At 36.8% G+C, this 23,097-nt stretch overlaps 3 protein-coding genes and 1 non-coding gene across 7 annotated transcripts; 2 read left to right on the top strand and 2 right to left on the bottom strand.

Annotated features, from left to right (window-relative positions):
• Positions 1 to 719: 719 nt before the first annotated feature.
• Positions 720 to 6,609, bottom strand: LOC130991596 (LEC14B homolog). 3 transcript variants are annotated; one of them, XM_057915888.1, is made up of 10 exons: positions 6,156 to 6,609; positions 5,181 to 5,703; positions 4,973 to 5,092; positions 3,860 to 3,937; positions 3,394 to 3,576; positions 3,198 to 3,275; positions 2,553 to 2,728; positions 2,116 to 2,274; positions 1,581 to 1,641; positions 720 to 1,104 (listed from the first exon to the last, which is right to left on the bottom strand). In XM_057915888.1, the coding sequence occupies exons 2-10, from the start codon at positions 5,553 to 5,555 to the stop codon at positions 913 to 915; spliced, it is 1,422 nt and encodes a 473-aa protein (XP_057771871.1). In that variant the 5' UTR covers positions 5,556 to 5,703; positions 6,156 to 6,609; the 3' UTR covers positions 720 to 912. The 3 variants fall into 3 exon arrangements, with proteins under 3 accessions (XP_057771871.1, XP_057771873.1, XP_057771872.1); XM_057915890.1 differs by having other exon boundaries at positions 5,181 to 5,583; positions 6,156 to 6,605; XM_057915889.1 differs by having other exon boundaries at positions 5,181 to 5,718; positions 6,156 to 6,565.
• Positions 6,610 to 7,346: 737 nt separating this feature from the next.
• On the bottom strand, positions 7,347 to 11,040 carry LOC130991597 (sugar transporter ERD6-like 16). 2 transcript variants are annotated; one of them, XM_057915891.1, is made up of 17 exons: positions 10,649 to 11,040; positions 10,348 to 10,410; positions 10,172 to 10,261; positions 10,017 to 10,076; positions 9,865 to 9,930; positions 9,718 to 9,783; positions 9,548 to 9,623; positions 9,400 to 9,464; positions 9,201 to 9,293; positions 9,024 to 9,104; positions 8,816 to 8,947; positions 8,672 to 8,734; positions 8,504 to 8,563; positions 8,362 to 8,415; positions 8,210 to 8,269; positions 8,004 to 8,118; positions 7,347 to 7,894 (listed from the first exon to the last, which is right to left on the bottom strand). In XM_057915891.1, the coding sequence occupies exons 1-17, from the start codon at positions 10,805 to 10,807 to the stop codon at positions 7,779 to 7,781; spliced, it is 1,419 nt and encodes a 472-aa protein (XP_057771874.1). In that variant the 5' UTR covers positions 10,808 to 11,040; the 3' UTR covers positions 7,347 to 7,778. The 2 variants fall into 2 exon arrangements, with proteins under 2 accessions (XP_057771874.1, XP_057771875.1); XM_057915892.1 differs by having other exon boundaries at positions 10,348 to 10,502; positions 10,649 to 10,788.
• A 6,611-nt stretch (positions 11,041 to 17,651) lies between these two features.
• Positions 17,652 to 23,037, top strand: LOC130991593 (callose synthase 11-like). The gene has a single exon (XM_057915885.1). It carries the CDS (start codon positions 17,728 to 17,730, stop codon positions 23,035 to 23,037), a length of 5,310 nt encoding a protein of 1,769 aa, XP_057771868.1. The 5' UTR covers positions 17,652 to 17,727.
• LOC130996365 (small nucleolar RNA J33) lies at positions 20,684 to 20,762 on the top strand. The gene has a single exon (XR_009092547.1). It is a non-coding gene; the product is annotated as a small nucleolar RNA J33 (small nucleolar RNA).
• Positions 23,038 to 23,097: the final 60 nt, after the last annotated feature.

Here is a 23,097-nt window from a genome sequence, read left to right as displayed (position 1 = left end):
CTGTGAAATTTAAAAACGCTCAATACATTATTTTTATGTCATTAATAAATACTATGAGAATGTGGATATTCATTGATTTTCTATTTTCATAATTTTTTTTTAATTCCAAAATTTGAACTTCACCTTACTAATATAGTGTTTCATTACATGATTATTACTATTGTATCGTTGTAAATGTTTTTCATGTGCATAATTTAGAATACAATAATAAATGTGTTCAGTAAAAGAATATTATCAGAAATTGAGATCACATTGTACTATACAAAATGCAAAATAAGAAATAAATTTGAGACATTACTATGCAAACCATTCTAGATCTAGAATTAAGTGTTAGTCATCAATTTACAAATAAATTATTTTTCTTTGAGATTAGATAATACTGAAGTTTCGACCACACCCTATAACTATAGCATGTAAATTACTTCTCATCAATTTCAATAAACAAGATATTACATATTACGACTAATTCTTAAGAGTAAATGTCATTTAAATTATTTATGTTGAGAAAGCTACGTGAAGAAACTTTGCAAGAATTCAATTAAATGTCTCAATCAAATGGTTGGAATTCAAACGTAACGCAACAATCGTATATACGTCGATATTCTTCTATTCATATTTTATCATTTCATTACACATTAAATGAGGGGTTTCAAACCCTCATTTAAATAATTAATTTGTGAAATTTCTATAACTAGACTCATTAAAAGTGAAGCTCAAGCTGCAGATGCCAAACATTTCTATACACAAGAAGTTGAGAAAAAGGGATCTGCGTGTATGTAACATCAACATGTAATGTAGTCTGCAACTAAAATCCTAATTAATAAAGAAGTTGAAAACAGTAAGCATACAACAAGACGGCTCAAAAAGTGATGACTAACGATATTTTTACATGCCATTCTTGAGTTACCAAAATTAGTAGAAAAACCGTCTTCTTCTTCTGACTGGTCTAGCCGGTGCCGTGTTTTCCCCGTTATCGGGGAACACCCAACGCGCAATCATGCCGTCCCAGGATGAGCTCACCAGCATAGGGTAGAACGGGTGCCAGTTGCAGTCGCGTACAGGATCCTCGTGGAAATCGAGTTTTGCAACTTGATCGCCACTCAACTGTGGAGCGGAAATCAAATATAAAGATCCAAGGCTAATGCAAGAATAGATGGATATTAAAGAATACCACAAAAACTTGTGTGAAACCATCAGACTAGTCAAGATCCATTAGATGGGTCAAGTATCTGGATTCAAGCATATATATTTGTATATTTGTAACTTATGCTAGTGTTTTATAGTAGCCGGATTTGGGTCAGTGACTCGTCTGACGGATCCTGACCCATCACACCGTCTCACACGAGACTTCCCCAAACAATATAGTCCTCATGATCAGATCAAAATCATTATAAAGATGTCATTAGTATCTCAAGATATGCAGCTTGTCTAAAACAAGTGTGATATATCAAACTTCATACGCATTTATTGTTATCAACCAGCATTGTTCAATGCCTCTTTTTGGAAACTAACCAGAAAGTAAAAATGGAGTTCAGCTCAGCATGCAAGAAAGCAATGTATAGAAAGGATACAATACTTACCACATCATAAACGTAGACGCAGGAATCAGTTGATCCTGTATATATATACCTTTGCCCTGTGCTGCAGATTTTAAAAACAAAATGACAAAATAAGTAGAAAGTTGGAATACAGCCATTATAAGTCCAAATTTTAACAAGATATGGACAAGCAACAGAGTAGCAGTGAGTATGATTAGTTCCACTTCCACAGCAAGAAAACGATAAATTTAATGCACTATTCAGTAGCTAGATTGATAGAACTATGGTCAATATTTGTTTTTTGACAAGCATCATTAGCACAGAAACTCGAAGCGAATAAATCCAATGCATTTTATCCACATCAGCCTCCAGTATGGTGTTAGACATTACCCATCAAAGTAAGAAACAATGTATTTAAGAGTCAATTGTTAGCATTACAGCCCAACCATCACATTCAAAAGCCAATATGCAGTGAGAGTTTATATGCTCCGTTGACCTAAATATTACCAACTGCACTTTTTTAAGAGGAACCTAAGGTAAAACAGAACTGCAGAATTATAACCTACGAGCTCATTACCTATATGCTGGCGAGAAATAACAGCGTATCAGAGTGCGCAAGACAGTATGTCCTTTATATGTTGCTATTGACAGATCATCGGGAAGCCTCAGATTTCTAGCCTGTTCTGGATATTCCATCCATCTATAATCCCATTCAGAATATCGACGTCTTGGCACACTGAAACAAGAAAACACAAACGCTGGTCACTATAATAAAAAGGCTAGAGTCTAACCCAGTTTGATAACTCCATTTAAACTCAAAAAAGGTATATCACTTTAGATTTTTTTTTTTTTTTTTGAGGAAAGGTATCACTTTAGATGTTAAGCAGAAAAAATGTCATTTGAGTGCACAGATCTACCAGAAGGAAAGTATTCCCTGCATATATATTGAGATAGCATTACCATATCCTCATGAAGCATGTGAAAAAGCAGCTGAAATATCAAATACAGACGTACTAATTAACATTAGATGACATCTTCCTTATATCCCAAAGTTTGATTGATTGATCTTTTCCATTTGAGATGAAGTAACGACCATCTCCACGAGTATCGATGAATGTGATGCCTTCTAAATGTCCCATCAGGACTCCAGCAGCTTGCCCCTTGGTTGCAAGGCAACGCCTGTCCCAAACCTGAAAGGAACAGAACAAAGTTGAAATATTTAACATTTGGGGTATACTCGTTCAAATAGAAGATATTGTATTGTGTATGCTGAACAGCAGAGAAAATCTAAATGTAGAAAACATATGAGGAGCTGCACTACCGTTGCTAGATTCAGCTGACAGCTTGACACATGTGGTGTGCATATCAAACATTTTAGCTATTCAAGGTCTAGAGCGAGAACCAGTCGAAAAGGTGTTGATATCACAGATGAATACAACACACAAACCATGGAATGAGCTATCTAGGATGCTCTACAATATAAATTTCACAGGAAGGAGACAACTATGAACATGCTTTGAAGATAAGATAAATTTTGCAACATTGAGCATATCGTATCAGTTGTCTTTTTTTTTTTTTTTGAAAAAAACTCCATCTTATGTCGGAAAATGACAGCTCAGAACTTCAAGTTTGACTTATTCTAAAATGAATAAACATTACTTTGCACAGGCAATCATCGCTTCCTGAATATATGACGTTACCACTTTCATCAGCAAAGCATACAGAATTGACATCAGCCTGCAACAAAACAACAAAGTCCAATCAGCAACTCTAAGATCTCAAAAGGTGGATAGTGCTATGTAGCTTTTCTGAAAACAATGCTAAGAGTTTTGATTTGAAAACATCACATAAATACCCGATGAGCTGCAATTCGGAGGCTTAGTTTTCTTGCTTCAAGATCATAAACATATATTGCATCGTCGCTGCTAGCAGCAACAATTTCTCGCCCATCAGTAGAAAACTTAACGGAGAAGATGCCAAAAGAATAGTCCTCATAATCATCACTGTTAGATGAAAATTCCAGACCTTCATGAATCTCCTGAACAAAGAAACCAATTGTTACAGAAGTGTATTGATAAATTGGGATCTAATTTTTTCTTATAACATGATAAATTTACATGTTTAGATGCAATAAATGTCATCAATGAAATGTTTAAATTTAATCAGCAAATGGTCTACTAGGGTCTAACGATATGTACTTCCCATAATTTTTTTTAACTTGTCACAAGTCTTGGACTGTGTCACTTATTGTAAGAATCAGACAATAACAAAGTTTTTTGTAATGTCTTTAAAAAACACGCTAAGGAACTCAAAACACAGACCGTCACGTTTGCATGAGACTGTTTTGTAGCAGATCCAACATCTACGATATGCACAACTGGAGAGATGCTGGAATAAACCTGTGATGATTACATCAAAACCAAGCTAAATTAGGAATATCACCAGCTGCATGGAAAAAGGAAAGGCAACATTTCACATACAATGATCACAGTCCACAACCGGTGACTGGCAACACTAGAGCGATCTTAATATTCCATCATATCATTATTAAGACATGAGTGAACATTAGTTCCACAGTCTTCACCTTCATATATTTACAAAGTTGGATTAAGAAAATTGGGAGTCTGAGGCGAAGTTTTAAAGAACCTTGCATGTAAGAAAAAAAGAGGTATATAAAATAAATTTTCTGAAAATTCATTTCATATTTCTTGTTTTTCGGCCGCAAATTACTTATTAAATGATTATCAAGATTTTCCAACTGATTACTCTAAGGGTGCGTTCTTTTTGATGGAAAACATACATGTTCTCTCTTATTCCACTCTGTTCACATGTTCTGTAGAGTGGATAAATTTCCCCTAGAAGCATGGAAAAAAAATTTGGGCAGCTCATTTTCTCTCCAATTCATGATAATATTATCATATGGGATATTGATGTGGTAATATTTTTCCATGTTTTCCACCCTAGAGAACATGAAATAAAAAAATTGGTGTAATAAAATTTTCTTATCCCTCTTTTTCTCATGACTTTTTAAAATGTTTGAACCAAATCAAAAGAATAAAACACACTCATATTCCTTAAATTGTTCAAAATGTGAGAAAAATAATTTTAACCATGTACTTCTCAGATGCAAAAGCATATAAAAATAATAGCAGTAGCCTATATGACACGTATTATCATTAAAAAAAAATAAACATTATATGTCTATATAAAGATGAGATATATATCGAACGAGTGGGCTGAGGCAGCCGCTTCATAGACCAGCCACCACTGTAGATTTGGTGCAATGCAGGCTCAAACTAGTGTGAAAGTAGTGCATTAGTCCAGTTTCACACAGATGATGAAAGCAGTAGTTAAGAGTTGAAAGTTGCATCTTTCTCACAAAAATATTATTTGGCCACATATGGAAATCTTGTGCAGAAATATAGTAATCTTACAAGAAAACGACGATCTGGTGACAGAGCAGTATCAGTGATAGTCCACCTCAAGCTCCTGGCACGAATGTCTTTATGAATTTTCCATCCACGATCAACATCATATATTTTGATATGGCTTTCCTGTTGAAGAAACGAGGAAATGCTCATCACTAAACCAGAATTTCTACATGCACAACTTTCAAATGTATAACCAAATCATCCGTGATACCTGAAATCCAGCAACGAAAAGAGAACCATCATCAGAAAATTGGGACACATATGCACAGCTCGTCATCTTATCGACCACAGAGGGAGTAGTACGGACAGGCAAATATCGGCTCAAAACATGACAAGAATCCGATAAAGAAAACCTGCCTCTCCCACTGTAGTTGCACTCCCTACCCAACATCATTTGCACTGGCGAAACGAGTGATGTTGCCTCTCCGGGCAACACCTGCCTCAGACGCTTGTGTGGTGCGGACCTTAACTTTGTCAGCTGAGCAAATTCATCATCGGCACAACCTAGTCGCACACGGCCACACGATAATTCTACAGGCTCGTCAAAGCAATCTCCAGGAGTAATATATCTTCTCGGCCTACTCATTTTCCAAAATTTGTTTGTTTTTGTCTTCCTACCCACCAAGAAAAGGAAAAAAAGGAGTAAACTGCTCTACAATACAAAGCTCAAACTTCAATTAATCCTTTTCAAAAAAGACCCTTGATCTCCACTTCATCAGGCAGAATCCAAAAACCTTCAAACATCAAAACTATAATAAACTCAATAATTCTTGAAACAAACATATAAATGCACCTGATTACACACAGAAAATAAAAACTCAGAAACTTTAAACGAAAATTTAATAGAAAAATGCGGACAACGGCCTCAAACACTAGCTGAGAGATTACACATACAAATTCTATATCGAAAAGAAACACTACACTAAACTCAAACTTCGAAACTATAATAAACTCATGTATATTTTAATAAAAATATAAATGCGCCTAATTACAGAGAGAAAACAAAAGCTCAAAACTCAAAAGCCATAAACGAAAATTAAATAGAGTGATTAGTCATACAAATTCTATATCGAAATCGGAAACATATACTAAAAGAGAGTCATCACAACCTACAGTGATCACCAAGAATCAAACAACTAAATTAGAAAGAAAAAAAAAAGAAAAGAAAAAAGCAATGAGCTCTCACCAAATACTCCAGCTTCAATCACTGCTATCACTAAAATTCCTGACTTCCAAGAAATGATAGCAAGAGTGCTAGAGCAAAACGGTCGGCAATCGTAATCAGTGACGTCAGCGCCCAAAAAATTGCCCACGCAAACGACGGAGCATCACGAATTTTGGTGGGAATGAAAGTGCTAGCTACGACATTTTTACTACCTGAAAAGGCTGAGTCAAAATTCTCTGACTAACAAAAGAGAATCCGATTTTTCGCTTGATTGATTTTCAGATTTTCTTAGCAATGAATGGGAACGTATTCCATCGAGATTGTGTGTGTGTGTGTGTGTGTGTGTGTGAATTGTGATGACGATGAGCGTAATCAAAGACGGTTGGATACTCGGCTTTTCACAGTTGCTGCGAGCTCGAGTTTAGCTCACTCGCGTGAGGTCGCGTGGCAAAAATCTGGACCAAGAAGATGAGTGTGCTCACGCGCGTTAAAGGGGCTTTGATTTATATAAGGCCCATCTCAAGGCCCGTAACTTTCGCTCCAACAAGGCCCATCTGAATGCGCATTTATTGTGTGAGTGCATCTGTGACTGTGCATGGTTGAATATATAGTATATTTTTTTAAGAATAATTTTTTTTTTGATAAATTAATATGTAAATAAAGAAATTTAAAGACCGCATCATGATGCATCTGAACCATAAATTGGTTGAATATTTTTAATTGGAATAAATTTGGTCTAAAATCATACTTCTAAATTTCTTGAACCATAGTGTAGTCTTTTCTATAATCTTTTGTTCATGTTTCATAAATCATGTTTTGGAATTTCCCTTGGTAATATTTTTATATAGTCAGAATTAATTGCCACGTCATTTACATTTTGACCGAAATCCGTTATTATGGTTTTAAACTAAATCTATCTCCGTCAAGTATGCGACATCATCCAAGTCCGGCGCCACATCATTTAAATATTCATTGGAAAGTCACGTTATGAGAAATTCCAAAAAAAAAAATTAATATGTCTTATAAAACAAAATGAAAAATTGTGGGAAAAATTAAAATATTAGAATTTATTATTCTACATATGAATATGATGCATTATGTATGTCTCTGAATATATGGAGTCTTTGCATATCAGAGCTAAGAAACAGAAAAATCATGAAATTTAGCATTCACCGACTTATTTTGAATAAAATGAATCTTCTACTCAACAAATCACATGGCAATCTTACCACATCTATTAAATCATCATACACATTATAATCCAATACCATTTATTACATGATCTCATTTCTTGCTTACAAAAATGAATAATGGGTAGAAGAAGAAGAAAGAAAAATCAGAGACTATTACATAAAATAAAACTAAATTATCTGCCATATGGAGAAATTCTGCCTGCATCAAACACTAGAAAATAATCTTGGAGCTTGCATCTCATCTCTGTCCACACCGCGTTTTCGAGCATAAATTTCTCCATTTTTGAAGCCAGCAACAAAGCCAACACACTCAGCCAACTCAGAAACAGATCAAATTATCCTTGAGGAGTCATGACATGCAGTTGGCTTTGTTTCAAAACCACAAGAGACTTGTCTGAACTAATATTTGTAGCTATTTTCCTTGTGTTTTTCGACTTTTTTGGCTTCATTTTCATGACCTGAGAGAGGCCTGAATTTCTTCCAGTGTCTTCCCCTTTGTCTCAGGCATGATCTTGGCCACAAACAGTATTGTCAGCGCGCAAAATGCAGCATAGATCGAAAATGTACCTAAAAATTTCAAAAAATAAAAAAATCCAAAACATTAGAGCTTGGTGAAATTTGAAGGTGTGTGATGAAGAATAGTGTTAAAATTGATTTGGGAATTAATGTTTCTTACCAGCTGAACTCCAGCTCATCATGTAGTTGAAGGTGTAGGAAACTAACCATGCACCTAACCAGTTCACCAAAACTACTAGGCTCCCTGCTACACCTTTTATATGAATTGGAAAAATCTAAAAAACAAAAAAAGAAACATCAAATGTAATGTCTCAAACATGTACGTTGTTATTGTTGTTGTTGTTGTTATTGAAAAATCTCGACTACCTCTGACATGACGACCCAGGGAACTGGCCCCGTCCCTATAGAGAACGCGGATATGTACACCTGATCACATTTATTCGAGGGTAAAATTTAAAAATCAATGTCACATTACTAATATTGGCTTTGCCTAAAAGTTCAGCTCATTTTTATTTTACCAGTACTCCAGAGACAGCAAGAAATGGGACACATTGAGGCAGGAGAGATTGATCCTGATTTAGAAATGAAAACATTTGTTAAAAATAATAAAATTCGTTCATTTTTAGCTATATACTATGTTTGAGCATTGCAAACAACAACCTTAAGGAAAAATGAAGCCCCTGTCATGATGCATCCAAGGCATGTTCCTGCTGCTGATATCTGAAAAAAAAAAAAATTAAATTATTAACCGCGTAATTTTTTTTTTTTATTGTTTTCTCTCTTTTTGGTGAGGTTTGAATCTGCAAGAATTGCATGAAAATCACTCACAATGAGAAGAGGCCTTCTTCCTGATTTATCCATTAGTACTGCTCCAAGCATAGTTATAGGGACCTGTCACAAAAATTTCTCATATTCTTGAACTTTAATAATCATAACTATCATAAAAACTATAGTAAAATCTAAAAAATAAACCTGAATTATGGCATATGCAATTGTCCCAGCTTTTCCTGAAGAGAAACCTGCAGCTACAAATGTTTCACTAGAATAGAAACCAATCCCATTTATCCCTCCAAACTGCTGAAAGACCATCAATCCTACACCAACCTAAACAGACACAAATCTCGGGTTAGATCAAAGTGTCGTATTCAGACACAAAATCTGCATAAATGCTGATCCTTACAGTGACTGGACGTATGTATTTGGGGTCGAACAAGTCCAGTATTCTGACTCTAGGTTGATCTAGTAGAACGTCGATGCTGGCCTGAACAGACAATCTCCATAGTTAGTCAAGATAAACGCGTTAAACCAGTATTAGTGAACCAAAAATTTGAGGCAGAAAGGAGATGTAGTTTAGTACTTGAATTTCATTTGCTTCTTGCATTATATCAGCATTCCTGCCACGAAGCCTGCGCAATGCTGACTCAAACTCTTTCTTCCGGCCAACTTTCGCCTGCAAGAAACACGGTTTTTGGATCAAATGTTTAGTTTAAATTTGCTTTCTTGATAAAAAAAAAACTATTGGGAATTTGTGACTTTGGTGGTGAACTGAACCTTACCAGCCATCTAGGCGATTCCGGGATGAAGAATAGGCCAACAAGAAGTAAAAGACAAGGGATGAGCCCTGCATATATCAGAACATCAGTTAGCAGAAATTTATGATAAATTCTTGATTTTTTTTTTAGTTTATGAAATAAACTAACTAACCAGTTAAGGCTAATGTTCTCCATGTTACAACTGATCCAACAATGTATGCAGTTGATGCTCCACAGACAATCATAAGCTGAGAAAAAATGTGAGAGAAAAAATAAACATTTCTTTATCATGTGAATGTGATCTTCTCTCTCATCATGCACAAATGGAGGCCTTTCACTCACCTGATTCAACGTTGCAAGCCCTCCGCGGAGATTCTTGGGCGCGATTTCAGCAATGAAGACAGGAACCTGTTTGGATGCATTCATGTCATGTGTTTAAGAAAGACTGATTCATTTGAATTAAGACATGTTTGTGAAAAAAAGCTTTACCACATAGGAGAATATTCCTATGCCATAGCCAGTGCAGAACCTCCCAACATCAAGAAACAGAGCTTCCTGCATTGAAATAAACATTTCAGGAAAAGATTTAGCATCATAATTTTAAGAAATCACTAGAAATTACTGCTGAAAAACGCGCTAACCACGGCGAAATAGACAGCCAGCCATCCTGTGATGCAGAAAACAGCTGACATTCTCATTGCCTGAAAAAAAAAATCCCAAAATTATGTAAACAGATCAAAAGTTGAAGTCTATAGTGTGTAACATCTCAAATCTTGAAAATTCATTTTGTTAGTACCCCTTTTCGACCAATGTAATCTGCGAGTCTACCGCTTGTGACAGCTCCAATCATAGCTCCAATGGTGATTATGGATCCAAACATAGAGAACTGCATGAATATCTGGTTAAAAACCTCAACTTTCCAACATTTTCTATATCCCAAAAATTAGAAAACAAGAAATAAAAAAAGAATACCTCAGATAGAGATAGATTTAAGTCCTCTCTTATAGCTGATTGAGTAGGTGAAGAATATCCCACCTGCAAAAAAATTAACTTGTGCTAAACATTTTTTTTTTTTTTGCCTTTGAATTTTTGGGTTTGATCCCTTTTGTGTTACATATTTGATAGTCCTGAGCAACAAAACAAGAAGGCAAACACAAAAAAAGAAGAAAGAAAGAAACTTGTTAATACAAGTATTCTTTTCCTCAAACACATGTGATTGATTAATGATTTAACACAGATTTTTAAGCAAAAACAAAACATATTCATCACTTACACATGATCCAAACTCAAATGATCCACAAACAGCAACACAAGTACTCAGCAACACCATCCAAATCGATCCATTTTCCTCGTCTGAATCGACGCGTTTCGCTTGCTCAATGAAGGGCTGAGCAAGGCCATCTTCAACATCTTTGTGCTGATCAATAGCCATATGTATCTAAACTGATGAAATCTAATTAATAAAAAAAAATTGAAGAAAAAAAAAAGTGCAAGGACTAAGAACTAAGAAGAAGTGTGACTAGCTTGGAACACTGCATGGAAATAATGGATTTGAGCCCTTCATTTATATATGCTCTACACACACACGCACGGATACGTGTGTGTTGTGTGTGTACTTGCTGATGCAGTGCAGCTAGGGATTAGTATAAGATACAATAAAAAATTAAATGGAGCAGCATACCTAAAAAAAAATCTAAAAATTAAATGGAACAAGGTTTGTACAATCTTAATGATTAGGTAATAAAATAATAATGAGATACAATTTTAAGGGTGAGGATTAGAATTCATGTGAATTCGAAGCTGTCACTGACGTGGGATCTTGTCAGCGGATGCTATTTCATATGGGGAATAAATTGAATATGCCTCTTCATTTAGCAGATTTTGTTGCTTCTGCAATTTGTAAAAAAAAAAATCTATTCTGCAAGAAACATGTGACTCTATATACGTACTTACATAGAGGGATTGGTCGAATTTTAAAATGAGTAGCAAAATTATATTTTTTGTGTTTAGAAATAAGTTTTTGAACTTGTCACAAGTGACTGTGATGATTTTTTTCAATTTCAATTCATTCAATTTCTATGACCTAAATAATTCAACATTAAAACTTAGATGAAAATAATTAAATAATTCCAACACAGCTCAGTGCTGGAGACTGTCTCTTTTTGATTTATACAAATTTTGAATAAAATCTTCAATAAGGTAGGGGGGATATCAAGAATCTATAGTAGTACAATTTTTTTATTTTTGTTTATTTTTGGGGGTTAAAATGCTTTCTACCATGCTCCTGGATCAATTTTTTTTTTAAACCGGATCCATCTCCTGATGATAATTGATTATTCAATCCAAGAAAACAAATTAACACAAATTAACTTCTCTCTCTCTCTTTCTCTCATACACATAGCCTTGTTGTGCTCAAAAGATTGATTATTCAATCTTTTATGATTTGTAACTTTGTTAATTATGATCATAATATCTAAATATATTAACGAAAACAATGTTAATTTAAACTACACATACATGATACATTAATAATATTTTAAAAAGGTGCTCATAAATGATGTGCCACGTATCAATTCAAAATATATAAGTTTTTTTTTTTTTGTGCTAATAAATATATAAGTTTTTCTACATACAGCTGGTGTGACTTGCGAGTCGAACCAATTTTGATTAATATACCAGAAATGAACAGCCAATCCACCTAAATTTAGTGATGCTAATCACGGTACAAAGTTACCAAATTCAAGTTGGAAACGCAACATCAAAATCAATTTCATTTTTTTTTATTATTATTTTTTTATGGGAAACTGCACACTCTCTCAAGAAGACAAAGTAAATGATTTGAATTGCACTTTAGTTGATAAGATACTAATAAGATATTTTTTTTGAAATTTATAGATCGTGGATTCGAGTTATTGCGTTAGCGTGTGTGAGTTTGTAGCTCTCCAAAAAGATTACATAAATTTATCATATTTCAATTTTTATTTCAATTCTTATAAGAGTCTTTTATGCATTTTTTTTTGATAAATTACTTAAGTAGATAAAGAAATTTAAAGATCACACCATACTGAAATTTGAATCTAAGACTTTAGGTCTTAAGTACACTCCCAGCAGAAATCTCAAAATTATGCTCCTATATTCCTCCCTAAAGTTTTCCTATTTAGTTTTAGGATCTCGATTTTATAAATGAATACACCGGATCTCCTATTTTTTACATAAAAATAATAATTATGTGTGGACCCTACTAATTATAAGCTTAAAATAAATTTAGGGTGGGTGTAAATTTAAGATTGAATTTAGGTAGGTGTAAATTTTTTTGTGGGCCCCATCCAATTTAGGGGATCTGCTGGATGCATTTTTTTATCTCATTTTCAATTGTTTTAGCCTAAATTTAGAGTTAGTGATTCATTTAGGTGATTTGTTGGTAGTGCTCTTAACCACCTTATCACTAGACCAACACATGCACAAGTTATCTTAATTAAACATATACATCAATTTTTTTATTGGGGATATCTTAAGAGGATGTTTAGCTAAATTTATTTTAAAGAGCTTCTAGAGAGATAATTTTTTACTAGAGAGGAAAAATCAAATAGAGATAAACTTCAAATGATATATAATAAATGATGAGGAGTAATATATGCAGAGCAGAGGAATGGACCTTGGATAAAGGAACCATTCGGGTCAGAGGAACCATTTGAACCAGAGGAATCGCTGAAGTCAGAGGAATGCTCTACCCACAAGATAGTCAACGGTAGAAATGACCACTTCACCCGGGAAGCGCCAGAGCAGAGGAATCATCCGTTCGCAGAGGAATCCAAAGCTCCTCGATACATTCGTTCCCTGTCTCTAAGCAGAGGAATGAGCGAAGGCATGCGAAATTACCACAGTACCCCTGACCACGCGGGGAACATGACTTCAAGGCTGAAATTACTATTTTACCCCTCAAATGTATTCTATAAATACTCATGCACTTGTATAATGTATTTTCATGTGCTTTCTCTCAATACAACAACAAATCATTTTTCTCAGCAATTCAACTCTACTCTCTCGATTCTCACGTTCAATACTAGGTAAAGTCTACAATCTGATCATAACTCACCGATTAAAGCACTACCCACTCAATCACGATTCACCAATAAAAACAATAAATTATAGTTAAATAATATTTGTAATATGATTGTTGCATATAAGACTGTGAAAAAATAAGTTAGAATAAATGAACTTATTTTTTGAAAAGTTTGTAAGCTCTTGAAATTTATTTTCAGAGCTTATAAGCTCAGTCAAACACCATCGACATCAAGGTTAAGGCCTCTATCATATACTCGGTCATCTTAAATATGTTAATTTTTTTTTTAAGAATTAATCTATATATTTGATACATTTAAAAAAAAGGAAATAATACTATATAAATAAAATGGAGGGAGTATTTTAAACTGATCTGTATGGTAGAGAAACTATCTTGAATATTTTAAAAAAGGAAATGAATTTGTTATAATATCGACGATGATGATAATGATTGCTGCAACCAACAAGATCATTCGTCGCTATTTACCCAAACTTAATTATAATGATTTTCTTGGCTGGATTCCTAATTATAACTATATAGGAGTATTGATTTACATAATCTACAAGTTGCATAAAAATAGTGAAATTGTTTACAAGTTGTTTATTGGTTGCTGGTTTCCAAGAATTATAAAATTGGGAACGTTCGCGTTTATTTCGTCTATGCTCACATTCTTCCTCTTGGAACGCAAATAAACACGTCCACGCCTTTTCCTTTATTTATTTAGAATTACAAAATGTATCTAATAATATAATCAAATAAGCAATTCGCACGCAGGCGAGACTTTTATATCACACAAAGGTGAAAAAACAATTGCATACAGACGGAACCACTATCCATACAAGAATGAAAAAACTACATGCACTCAGGCGGAATTGAACTCAAGACCTCTCCACTATCCACACAAGAATGGAAAAACTACATGCACGCAGACTGGATTGAACCCAAGACCTCTCGCAAAGGAGTCTTTGGATGCCTCAGTTTTGCAACTAAAGCAATGCCTCATTAACTTATTTATTTTATTTTTGATATAAGGGATTTCCTGTAATAGCTCCACCTTAACTATGTTAGTATTTGTTAATATACAGTTAAGGGGGCGGTTATTCAATAAACCACCCTTATTTTAAGAATTACGAACCAGCAAAAATGTATGAATTTTATGTATAACACGCATGAATAAACTGTATAAAGGCATGAATTGCGAAAAATAATTTTTTGCTACCTTTGGGATTCGAACTCGGGACCATGAATTTATCCAATAAGGTGATGAATCAACCGTAGATCTTGATGATCTAAGGGCTGAAAATGGTTCCTAATTTATATTTTAAGAAGCGTTCTTATTTTAGCCTTCCCCTACAGTTAAACATATATATACATTCGTAATAAATTAGATATATTTGATTAATTATATCAAGATAGTTACATGAAATATTTGGATGTAAAGAGTTGAGCTATATTAAGACTTACTATAAACTATAGCATTCAAATACTTCATTAATTATTTTTTAAAGTTGAACCATTATTTTATTTTTTTCTTCGAGGCCCAATGTTTGTTTTAAATATAAGAGATGGGCTAAGGTTTTAATTTACACTATGAGCCCAGTTATTATATTTTTTTAACGGGTAATTCTATTCATAGCCCCCGTTTTACTCAGTATAGCCCCCATCTAAAATAATAATAATAAATAATTATGAATTTACTATTTCACCCTATAAATCATAGCCTCCAAATTAAATATCCTAACCCCAAATTAAATTTCCCGTACCTCATACAAACTGTATATGCGAAAGGGAACCCCCAAACTGTATAGCCCCTGTTTTATATAATCACTATTCGGGAAAGTGAACCAAAAACCACAGATCCCATTCAACATACTCCGCAAATTAGAAACTGTATATCCGAAAACCAACTATCTGGGTAGGTCAAAAATGAAGATGTTGATAATTAATCAGCTAGTATGTACTATAAATGAGAGAGCAACTTGATTGTAGAGAGGTGTAATCTCCAGAATGCTTATCAATGTGATACAATATGCTTATCAATGCGTAATCTTATAGGAAAGCTCAATATGCTTATCAATGTGCTCAACTTGTAATCATATTTATCTTGGGCAACTTGACAGTATGAGTTATTCTGGAACTAATGTGTTGCTCTCTAACTTGTTTGTTTCTCTACCTAAATGGAACACACCGACTCACATATGTTTTATAAAGTTGTAAAAATAATTTGTCTTGATGATTCTATGTTTTTATGTTACTGTATTGGTGTTTGATTTACTGGGCCTCATGTGACTAAACAGAATACATGGTTTGAGGAGAAATTGTTTACTTAAATGATCCATAACATGTATTGTTTTTCTCTCAATTGGGTGTTTGCTTAGCTCAGATTGATTGTTGGATTTCTAAGAGAGTGAAAGTGTTTAAGTTGAATATAGAGATAAAAGGTGAATCTGAAGTGCCCTTGCTGACTGGAGTCATACAAGGGTGTAGTAATATACTGACTATTGTGGAGTTTATGATAAATTTAAATACTAGTCATCCTGCATTTTTTTTAAACTTACGGCAAAGTGCCTATATCATCAACAGCTCTACTGGAGCTACGAGGTGATCGTTTAATGTTCTCTTTGCATCATTGCTTATGTTTTCATGATGTTATATGATTATTATTATAATATAAACTAAGAACTGATCAGTTTGGGATATAAATAGCAGAGAATATGGAAAGTGAAAACACAATATTATACTCATCTCCACAGTCCACATAAAGGAAGACATGTCCAAATACAAATAGAATAACCAAGAAAAAGTAAATACAGTACAAACTCATTCAAACAAAACTAAGAAAATAAGTGGCTTCATTGGACTACTGACTACACATACAGTGGTGCAGCTAGCTTATTATATAATTCAATTGTAACTGTATCTATATATACATATAAGAATTTAAATGGTGGCTGTACATCTTCTCATTGATATTCTCCATCACTCCCTTCTTCTCATGATGCTCTTCTGACTTCTCCATATCCGAAGCCGTCGGGCGTGGTGGTGTTGTAGCTCTGCTTGTCCGTCTTGCCGTCGGGAAGCTTCTCCTTGAACTTCTTCGCACATCTGAGGCATTACTACAATTGAGACATTACTACAACTTCAATAAGTCCTATTGTTACTCCAAGCTTAGTGATTGAACTTAAATATGTCCTAGCATCATCTGGGTATTCCTCTGCAACATCACACAATTTCCCAATTATGTATGAATATTTACCATCTGCAATCCCCTACAAATTAGAATCAAATTACTTCCATCATTAGAAAATGAAGAAAGCATGGTGAAAGGTGAGCAAGCTTGCCTTTCAGAGGGAGACCAATTCAGCCAATACTTTTCACAAACATGTACCTTATTTAAACGAATCACCCTGCAATGAGTTGAAGAAACTCTCAAACCAACCTACCCCAAATATTTGAAATCAATTCGACACTTGTGAGCTAAGGCCATAGTCATTATATTAATCATAAATCATTAATAAAATTAATGAGTTTGACTAACGTAGCACGAGACAAAACTAAAGCAAATGAAGAATACAATTAATCAAGTCTCTCTCTCACTCTCTGTCAAACTTTCTCATCTATCTATCCGTTGGCGACGTTCTAACCTCGATTCGACTGTGCGACTGAACTTTATAGGATTACTGGGTTCCCACATTCCGAAGACGCCGCCGCCGCTAGTGGTGGCGTGTAAGACTTCTTCTGGTAGTTGTCCATGGCAGCGGCCCCAACTTCTACAAAGATGCGTTGAGCGATTCTTTTATGTGAAATTGAGTTGTGAATTCAGTTCAATTCCACCAATGTTGAAATGTATTTTATTGCGTGGAAAATTCAGATGAAATAGAATAAGTTCTGAAGATACGATGCAATACAAAATTACGTTATCGCGGGTTATAGATGGGTGTTTAATTTGGGGGCTATGAGTTATGGGGTAGAATAGTAAATTTATAATTATTTATTATTATTATATTAAATTGGGGGCTATACGGAGTAAATTGGGGGCTATGAATAGAATCACCCTTTTTTAACACTCAGCCAAGTTGTGAGGCCCAAGGCTTACTATATGGGTTAGTAAATTTTGTTATATAGAAAGAAGCCCAAAACCAAGTTCAAGCCCACTCCTTTATATATTTAAATGCACACGTGATTGTGATGTGGAATGTTGTGGCATGTTCGAATTCGAATACATATTTATCCACAAAAACAATAATTGATTCACCTTTTCTTTTTGAGTGTTGAAACAGTTGGATGCCATGAATCTGAGGCAGCGACAGCCTCCCACGCGCGGCCGTGGGCCTCAGCCTCCACCACCTCCACCGCAGCTGTTGTCGGAGCCCTTCAACATCATTCCAATACACAACCTTCTCCTGGACCACCCCTCCCTCCGCTTCCCAGAGGTACGCGCCGCCGCCGCCGCCTTGCGCTCAGCCGGCGACCTCCGCAAACCGCCGTTCAACCCATGGCACGACTCCATGGACCTCCTAGACTGGCTCGGCTCGTTCTTCGGCTTCCAAATGGACAACGTGAGGAATCAGAGGGAGCATTTGGTGCTCCACTTGGCCAACTCCCAAATGCGCCTACCCTCCGCCCCCGACCGCCTCGATGGCGGCGTGCTCCGCCGCTTCCGCGTGAAGCTCCTGAAGAATTACGACTCCTGGTGCTCGTATTTGGGGAAAAGGTCTCAAGTCCGTCTCCCCAGCCGCCACAACCCGGATCTCGAACGCCGTGAGCTCTTGTATGTGTGCCTTTATCTACTGATTTGGGGCGAGGCCGCAAACCTGCGGTTTCTCCCCGAGTGTTTGTGTTACATATATCATCACATGGCGTTGGAACTTAATTTCATTCTCGATGATCACGTTGATGAGACTACTGCGCAGCTTTTTGTTCCGTCTACTTGCAAGCAATTTGGTTTCTTGGATTATGTTGTTAAGCCGATTTATACTACGATAAAGGGCGAGGCCGCCAGGAGCAGGAATGGGACTGCTCCACATTCCGCGTGGAGAAACTATGATGATATTAACGAGTACTTTTGGAGAAGGAAATGCTTCAAGAGAGTCAAATGGCCCCTTGATTTGTCAAGTAACTTCTTTTTGACTGCAGGCGAGAAGAGGGTGGGGAAGACAGGGTTTGTGGAGCAGCGGACCTTTTGGAATGTGTTTCGGAGCTTTGATAGGTTGTGGGTGTTACTAATACTCTTTTTTCAGGCTGCTGCAATTGTTGCTTGGGAGAGGACGGAGTATCCATGGCAGGCATTGGAGAGCAGGGACGTGCAAGTGGAGTTGCTTACGATATTCATAACGTGGGCTGGTTTGAGGTTTGTGCAATCGATTCTTGATGCTGGCACACAGTATACTCTGGTTACTAAGGATACAAAGTTGCTTGGTATCAGAATGGTTTTGAAGAGTTTGGTTGCTATGACTTGGGCAATTGTGTTTGGTGTTTTCTATGGACAGATTTGGAGCCAGAAGAATTCGGATGGGATGTGGTCGGATGAGTCGAACCAAAGGATTTTTACATTCCTTAAAGCTGCTTTAGTTTTTGTCATTCCTGAACTACTTGCCTTGATCCTGTTCATTGTTCCTTGGGTCCGCAATGTGATTGAAGAGGCGAATTGGCGCATTCTGTATGTTTTAACATGGTGGTTCAACACCCGAACATTTGTGGGGAGAGGTGTTAGAGAGGGGCTAGTTGATAATGTAAGGTACACCGTGTTCTGGGTGGGAGTGTTGGCTTCCAAATTTGCTTTCAGTTACTTCCTTCAAATCAAACCTCTTGTAGAACCAACAAGAATACTCCTCAATCTCACAGGGGTGAAATATACTTGGCATGAATTCTTCACTAGCACCAATAGAATGGCAGTGGTGGTGTTGTGGGCGCCGGTTGTGTTGATATATTTAGTGGATATGCAGATTTGGTACACAATATTCGCCTCTCTGTGGGGGTCGGCAATAGGGTTGTTCTTACATATAGGCGAGATTCGAAACATTGGCCAGCTCAGGCTTAGATTCCAGTTCTTTGCAAGTGCGTTGCAGTTTAATCTGATGCCAGAGGATCAGACTCTTAGTTCGGAGGCAAACGTAGTTCACAAACTGCGTGATGCAATTCACCGTCTTAAGCTCCGGTATGGCCTTGGTCAGTCGTACAAGAAGATGGAATCAAGTCAGGTTGAAGCTACTAGATTTGCACTAATATGGAATGAGATAATCATCACTTTAAGAGAGGAAGACCTCCTCAGCGATCGTGAACTGGAGCTACTGGAATTGCCACCCAACTGTTGGGATATCAAAGTAATACGGTGGCCGTGTTATCTATTGTGCAATGAGCTGTTAATTGCTCTGAGCCAAGCTAGAGAACTTGCAGATGCGTCTGACAGGTGGTTGTGGTCTCGTATAAGCCAGAATGAGTACCGAAGGTGTGCAGTCACTGAAGCTTATGATAGTCTCAAGTACTTGCTTTTTGAGATCATAAAATATGAATCAGATGAACACTCAATAGCTACAAGATTTTTCAAGGAGGTTGATGATCACATTAGCTTCGAAAAGTTCACAGGGGTCTATAGAACAGCAATTCTTCCCAAAATTCATGACCGGTTGATATCTCTTATTGAGCTTCTCCTCAAGCCTGAGAAGGATATGGATAAATTGGTGAATGTACTTCAAGCCTTGTATGAGCTTGCAGTACGGGAACTTCCACGAGTGAAGAAGAGTGTTGGTCAGTTAAGGCAGGAAGGTTTGGCACCTTCCAATCCAAACGCTGCAGTCTTACTATTTGAGAATGCAGTTCAGGTGCCAGATGATGATGATGCGTTCTTCTACAGGCAGTTGCGTCGTTTGCACACGATTCTTAGTTCACGGGACTGGATGCTGAATGTCCCTAAAAATCTGGAGGCAAGACGACGGATTGCTTTCTTTAGTAATTCCCTATTTATGAACATGCCTCGTGCGCCCCAGGTTGAGAAAATGATGGCCTTCAGTGTCTTGACTCCTTACTATGATGAGGAAGTCTTGTACGGAAAGGAAAGTCTGAGAAGTCCCAATGAAGATGGTATCTCAACCTTGTTTTATCTGCAAAAAATTTATGATGATGAGTGGGCAAATTTTATGGAACGTATGCGCAGGGAAGGACTGCAAGATGATGGTGAAATATGGACTTCCAAATCAAGGGATCTCAGGCTATGGGCATCCTGCAGGGGTCAGACACTGTCTCGAACTGTCAGAGGAATGATGTATTACTATAGGGCTCTTAAGATGCTTTCCTTTCTAGACGCCGCCTCGGAGATGGACATAAGACAAGGATCACAAGATATTTCTTCAGCTGGTACATTGAGAAATAACAGCAGCAGCATCAATATTCAAGGCTTAGGCACACCCAATGCTCGAAACCTCAGGAGGGCAGGAAGTAGTGTCAGCCTGCTTTACAAAGGCACCGAGTTTGGTGTTGCTCTTATGAAGTTCACTTATGTGGTTGCCTGCCAAATGTATGGAGTGCATAAGGGGAAAGGTGATTCCCGTGCTGATGAGATCTTATACTTGATGAAAAATAATGAGGCCCTTCGAGTTGCTTATGTTGATGAGGTTCACTTGGGAAGAGAAGAGGTGGAATACTATTCGGTCTTGGTGAAGTATGATCAACAGCTAAAAAAAGAAGTGGAAATCTATCGCATCAAATTACCTGGCCCACTGAAACTTGGGGAGGGTAAACCTGAAAATCAAAATCATGCGATAATATTCACCCGTGGTGATGCTTTGCAGACAATTGACATGAATCAGGATAGCTACTTTGAGGAGGCACTCAAGATGCGGAATCTGTTGGAGGAATTCAAAGTCAATTATGGCATCAGGAAGCCGACAATTCTGGGGCTTCGTGAAAATATATTCACGGGTTCTGTTTCATCATTAGCTTGGTTCATGTCTGCTCAGGAGATGAGTTTTGTCACACTAGGGCAGCGTGTACTCGCCAATCCTCTGAAAGTGAGGATGCACTATGGACATCCTGATGTCTTCGACAGGTTCTGGTTTTTGACTCGAGGCGGTATAAGCAAAGCTTCAAGAGTTATCAATATTAGTGAAGACATATATGCTGGATTCAATTGCACATTAAGGGGTGGCAATGTGACTCATCATGAATACATGCAAGTGGGTAAGGGAAGGGATGTAGGATTGAATCAGATCTCCATGTTTGAGGCCAAGGTTGCTAGTGGAAATGGGGAGCAGATTTTGAGCAGAGATATATACAGATTGGGTCATAGACTTGACTTCTTTCGTATGCTTTCTGTCTTCTATACAACAGTGGGTTTTTTCTTCAACAACATGATGGTGGTGATCATGGTTTACACATTTCTGTGGGGACGCTTGTACCTTGCTCTCAGCGGTGTTGAGGAATATGCTTCTGAGAACAATAAGGCCTTAGGTGCAATTATAAATCAGCAATTCATTATCCAGATTGGAATTTTCACAGCCCTTCCAATGATTGTAGAGAACTCACTTGAACATGGGTTTCTTTCAGCAATTTGGGATTTTCTCACGATGCAGTTGGAGCTTGCTTCATTTTTCTATACTTTTTCAATGGGAACACGTGCACATTTCTTTGGTCGGACCATTCTGCATGGAGGTGCCAAATACCGTGCAACTGGGCGCGGTTTTGTTGTGCAGCACAAGAGCTTCGCAGAAAATTACAGGCTATATGCCCGGAGCCACTTTGTGAAGGGCATTGAACTTGGAGTTATTTTGATAGTTTATGCCTCCACTAGCCGGGCCAAAATAGATGCCTTTGTTTACATCGCCATGACAATATCTAGTTGGTTCCTTGTAGTATCATGGATCATGGCTCCTTTTATCTTTAATCCTTCTGGTTTCGACTGGCTGAAAACTGTGTATGATTTTGATGATTTTGTAAACTGGATATGGTACAGAGGGATTTTAGTGAAAGCTGATCACAGCTGGGAGACGTGGTGGTATGAGGAACAGGACCACTTTAGAACAACTGGTCTCTGGGGAAAATTGTTGGAGATAATTTTGGATCTTCGATTCTTCTTTTTCCAGTATGGTATTGTGTACCATTTGGATATTTCAAATGGTAAGACAAGTATTATTGTATACTTGTTATCATGGATCTATCTAATTGTGGCTGTGGGTATATATATAGTCGTAGCTTATGCCCGGGATAAATATGCTGCAACGGAGCACATCTATTATAGAGTGGTTCAATTTCTTGTTATTGTCGTTATAGTGCTTGTGGTTGTTCTACTTCTACACTTCACCGACGTCACAGTTAGTGATTTTATCAAAAGTTTTATGGCATTTGTCCCAACTGGATGGGGCATCATACTTATTGCGCAAGTGCTCAGGCCTTTCCTGCAGTCCAGTGTAGTTTGGGAGACCGTCGTGTCCCTGGCTCGTATATATGATATGATGTTTGGAATAATAGTCATGGCTCCATTGGCCCTTCTCTCATGGATGCCTGGATTTCAACAGATGCAAACGAGGATACTCTTTAATGAAGCTTTTAGCCGGGGACTTCAAATTTCTCGTATTCTCACCGGAAAGTCTAACTCTGAGACATGATTTTGAGGTAATAATTTACTCCTGCTGTTGTTACCTCATATTGGTTATTTCCATGCAGTC

The sequence above is a fragment of the Salvia miltiorrhiza genome, chromosome 7 (genome assembly GCF_028751815.1).
Source record: "Salvia miltiorrhiza cultivar Shanhuang (shh) chromosome 7, IMPLAD_Smil_shh, whole genome shotgun sequence".
Taxonomy (NCBI): domain Eukaryota; kingdom Viridiplantae; phylum Streptophyta; class Magnoliopsida; order Lamiales; family Lamiaceae; genus Salvia; species Salvia miltiorrhiza.
The sequence above is the reverse complement of the archived record's forward strand: the minus strand, read 5'-3'. Positions and strand labels throughout refer to the sequence as shown.

Coding starts and splice junctions, on each gene's coding strand:
- LOC130991596 (XM_057915888.1), bottom strand. CDS start 5,555: ATGAGTAGGCCGAGAAGATATATTACTCCTGGAGATTGCTTTGACGAG. Junction 3,577..3,859: donor AGTCTCATGCAAACGTGACG/GTCTGTGTTTTG, acceptor TTCTTTGTTCAG/GAGATTCATGAAGGTCTGGA. Junction 3,276..3,393: donor TCCGAATTGCAGCTCATCGG/GTATTTATGTGA, acceptor GTTTTGTTGCAG/GCTGATGTCAATTCTGTATG.
- LOC130991597 (XM_057915891.1), bottom strand. CDS start 10,807: ATGGCTATTGATCAGCACAAAGATGTTGAAGATGGCCTTGCTCAGCCC. Junction 10,077..10,171: donor ATTACATTGGTCGAAAAGGG/GTACTAACAAAA, acceptor TTTTTTTTTCAG/GCAATGAGAATGTCAGCTGT. Junction 9,465..9,547: donor GAGAACATTAGCCTTAACTG/GTTAGTTAGTTT, acceptor TGATATATGCAG/GGCTCATCCCTTGTCTTTTA.
- LOC130991593 (XM_057915885.1), top strand. CDS start 17,728: ATGAATCTGAGGCAGCGACAGCCTCCCACGCGCGGCCGTGGGCCTCAG.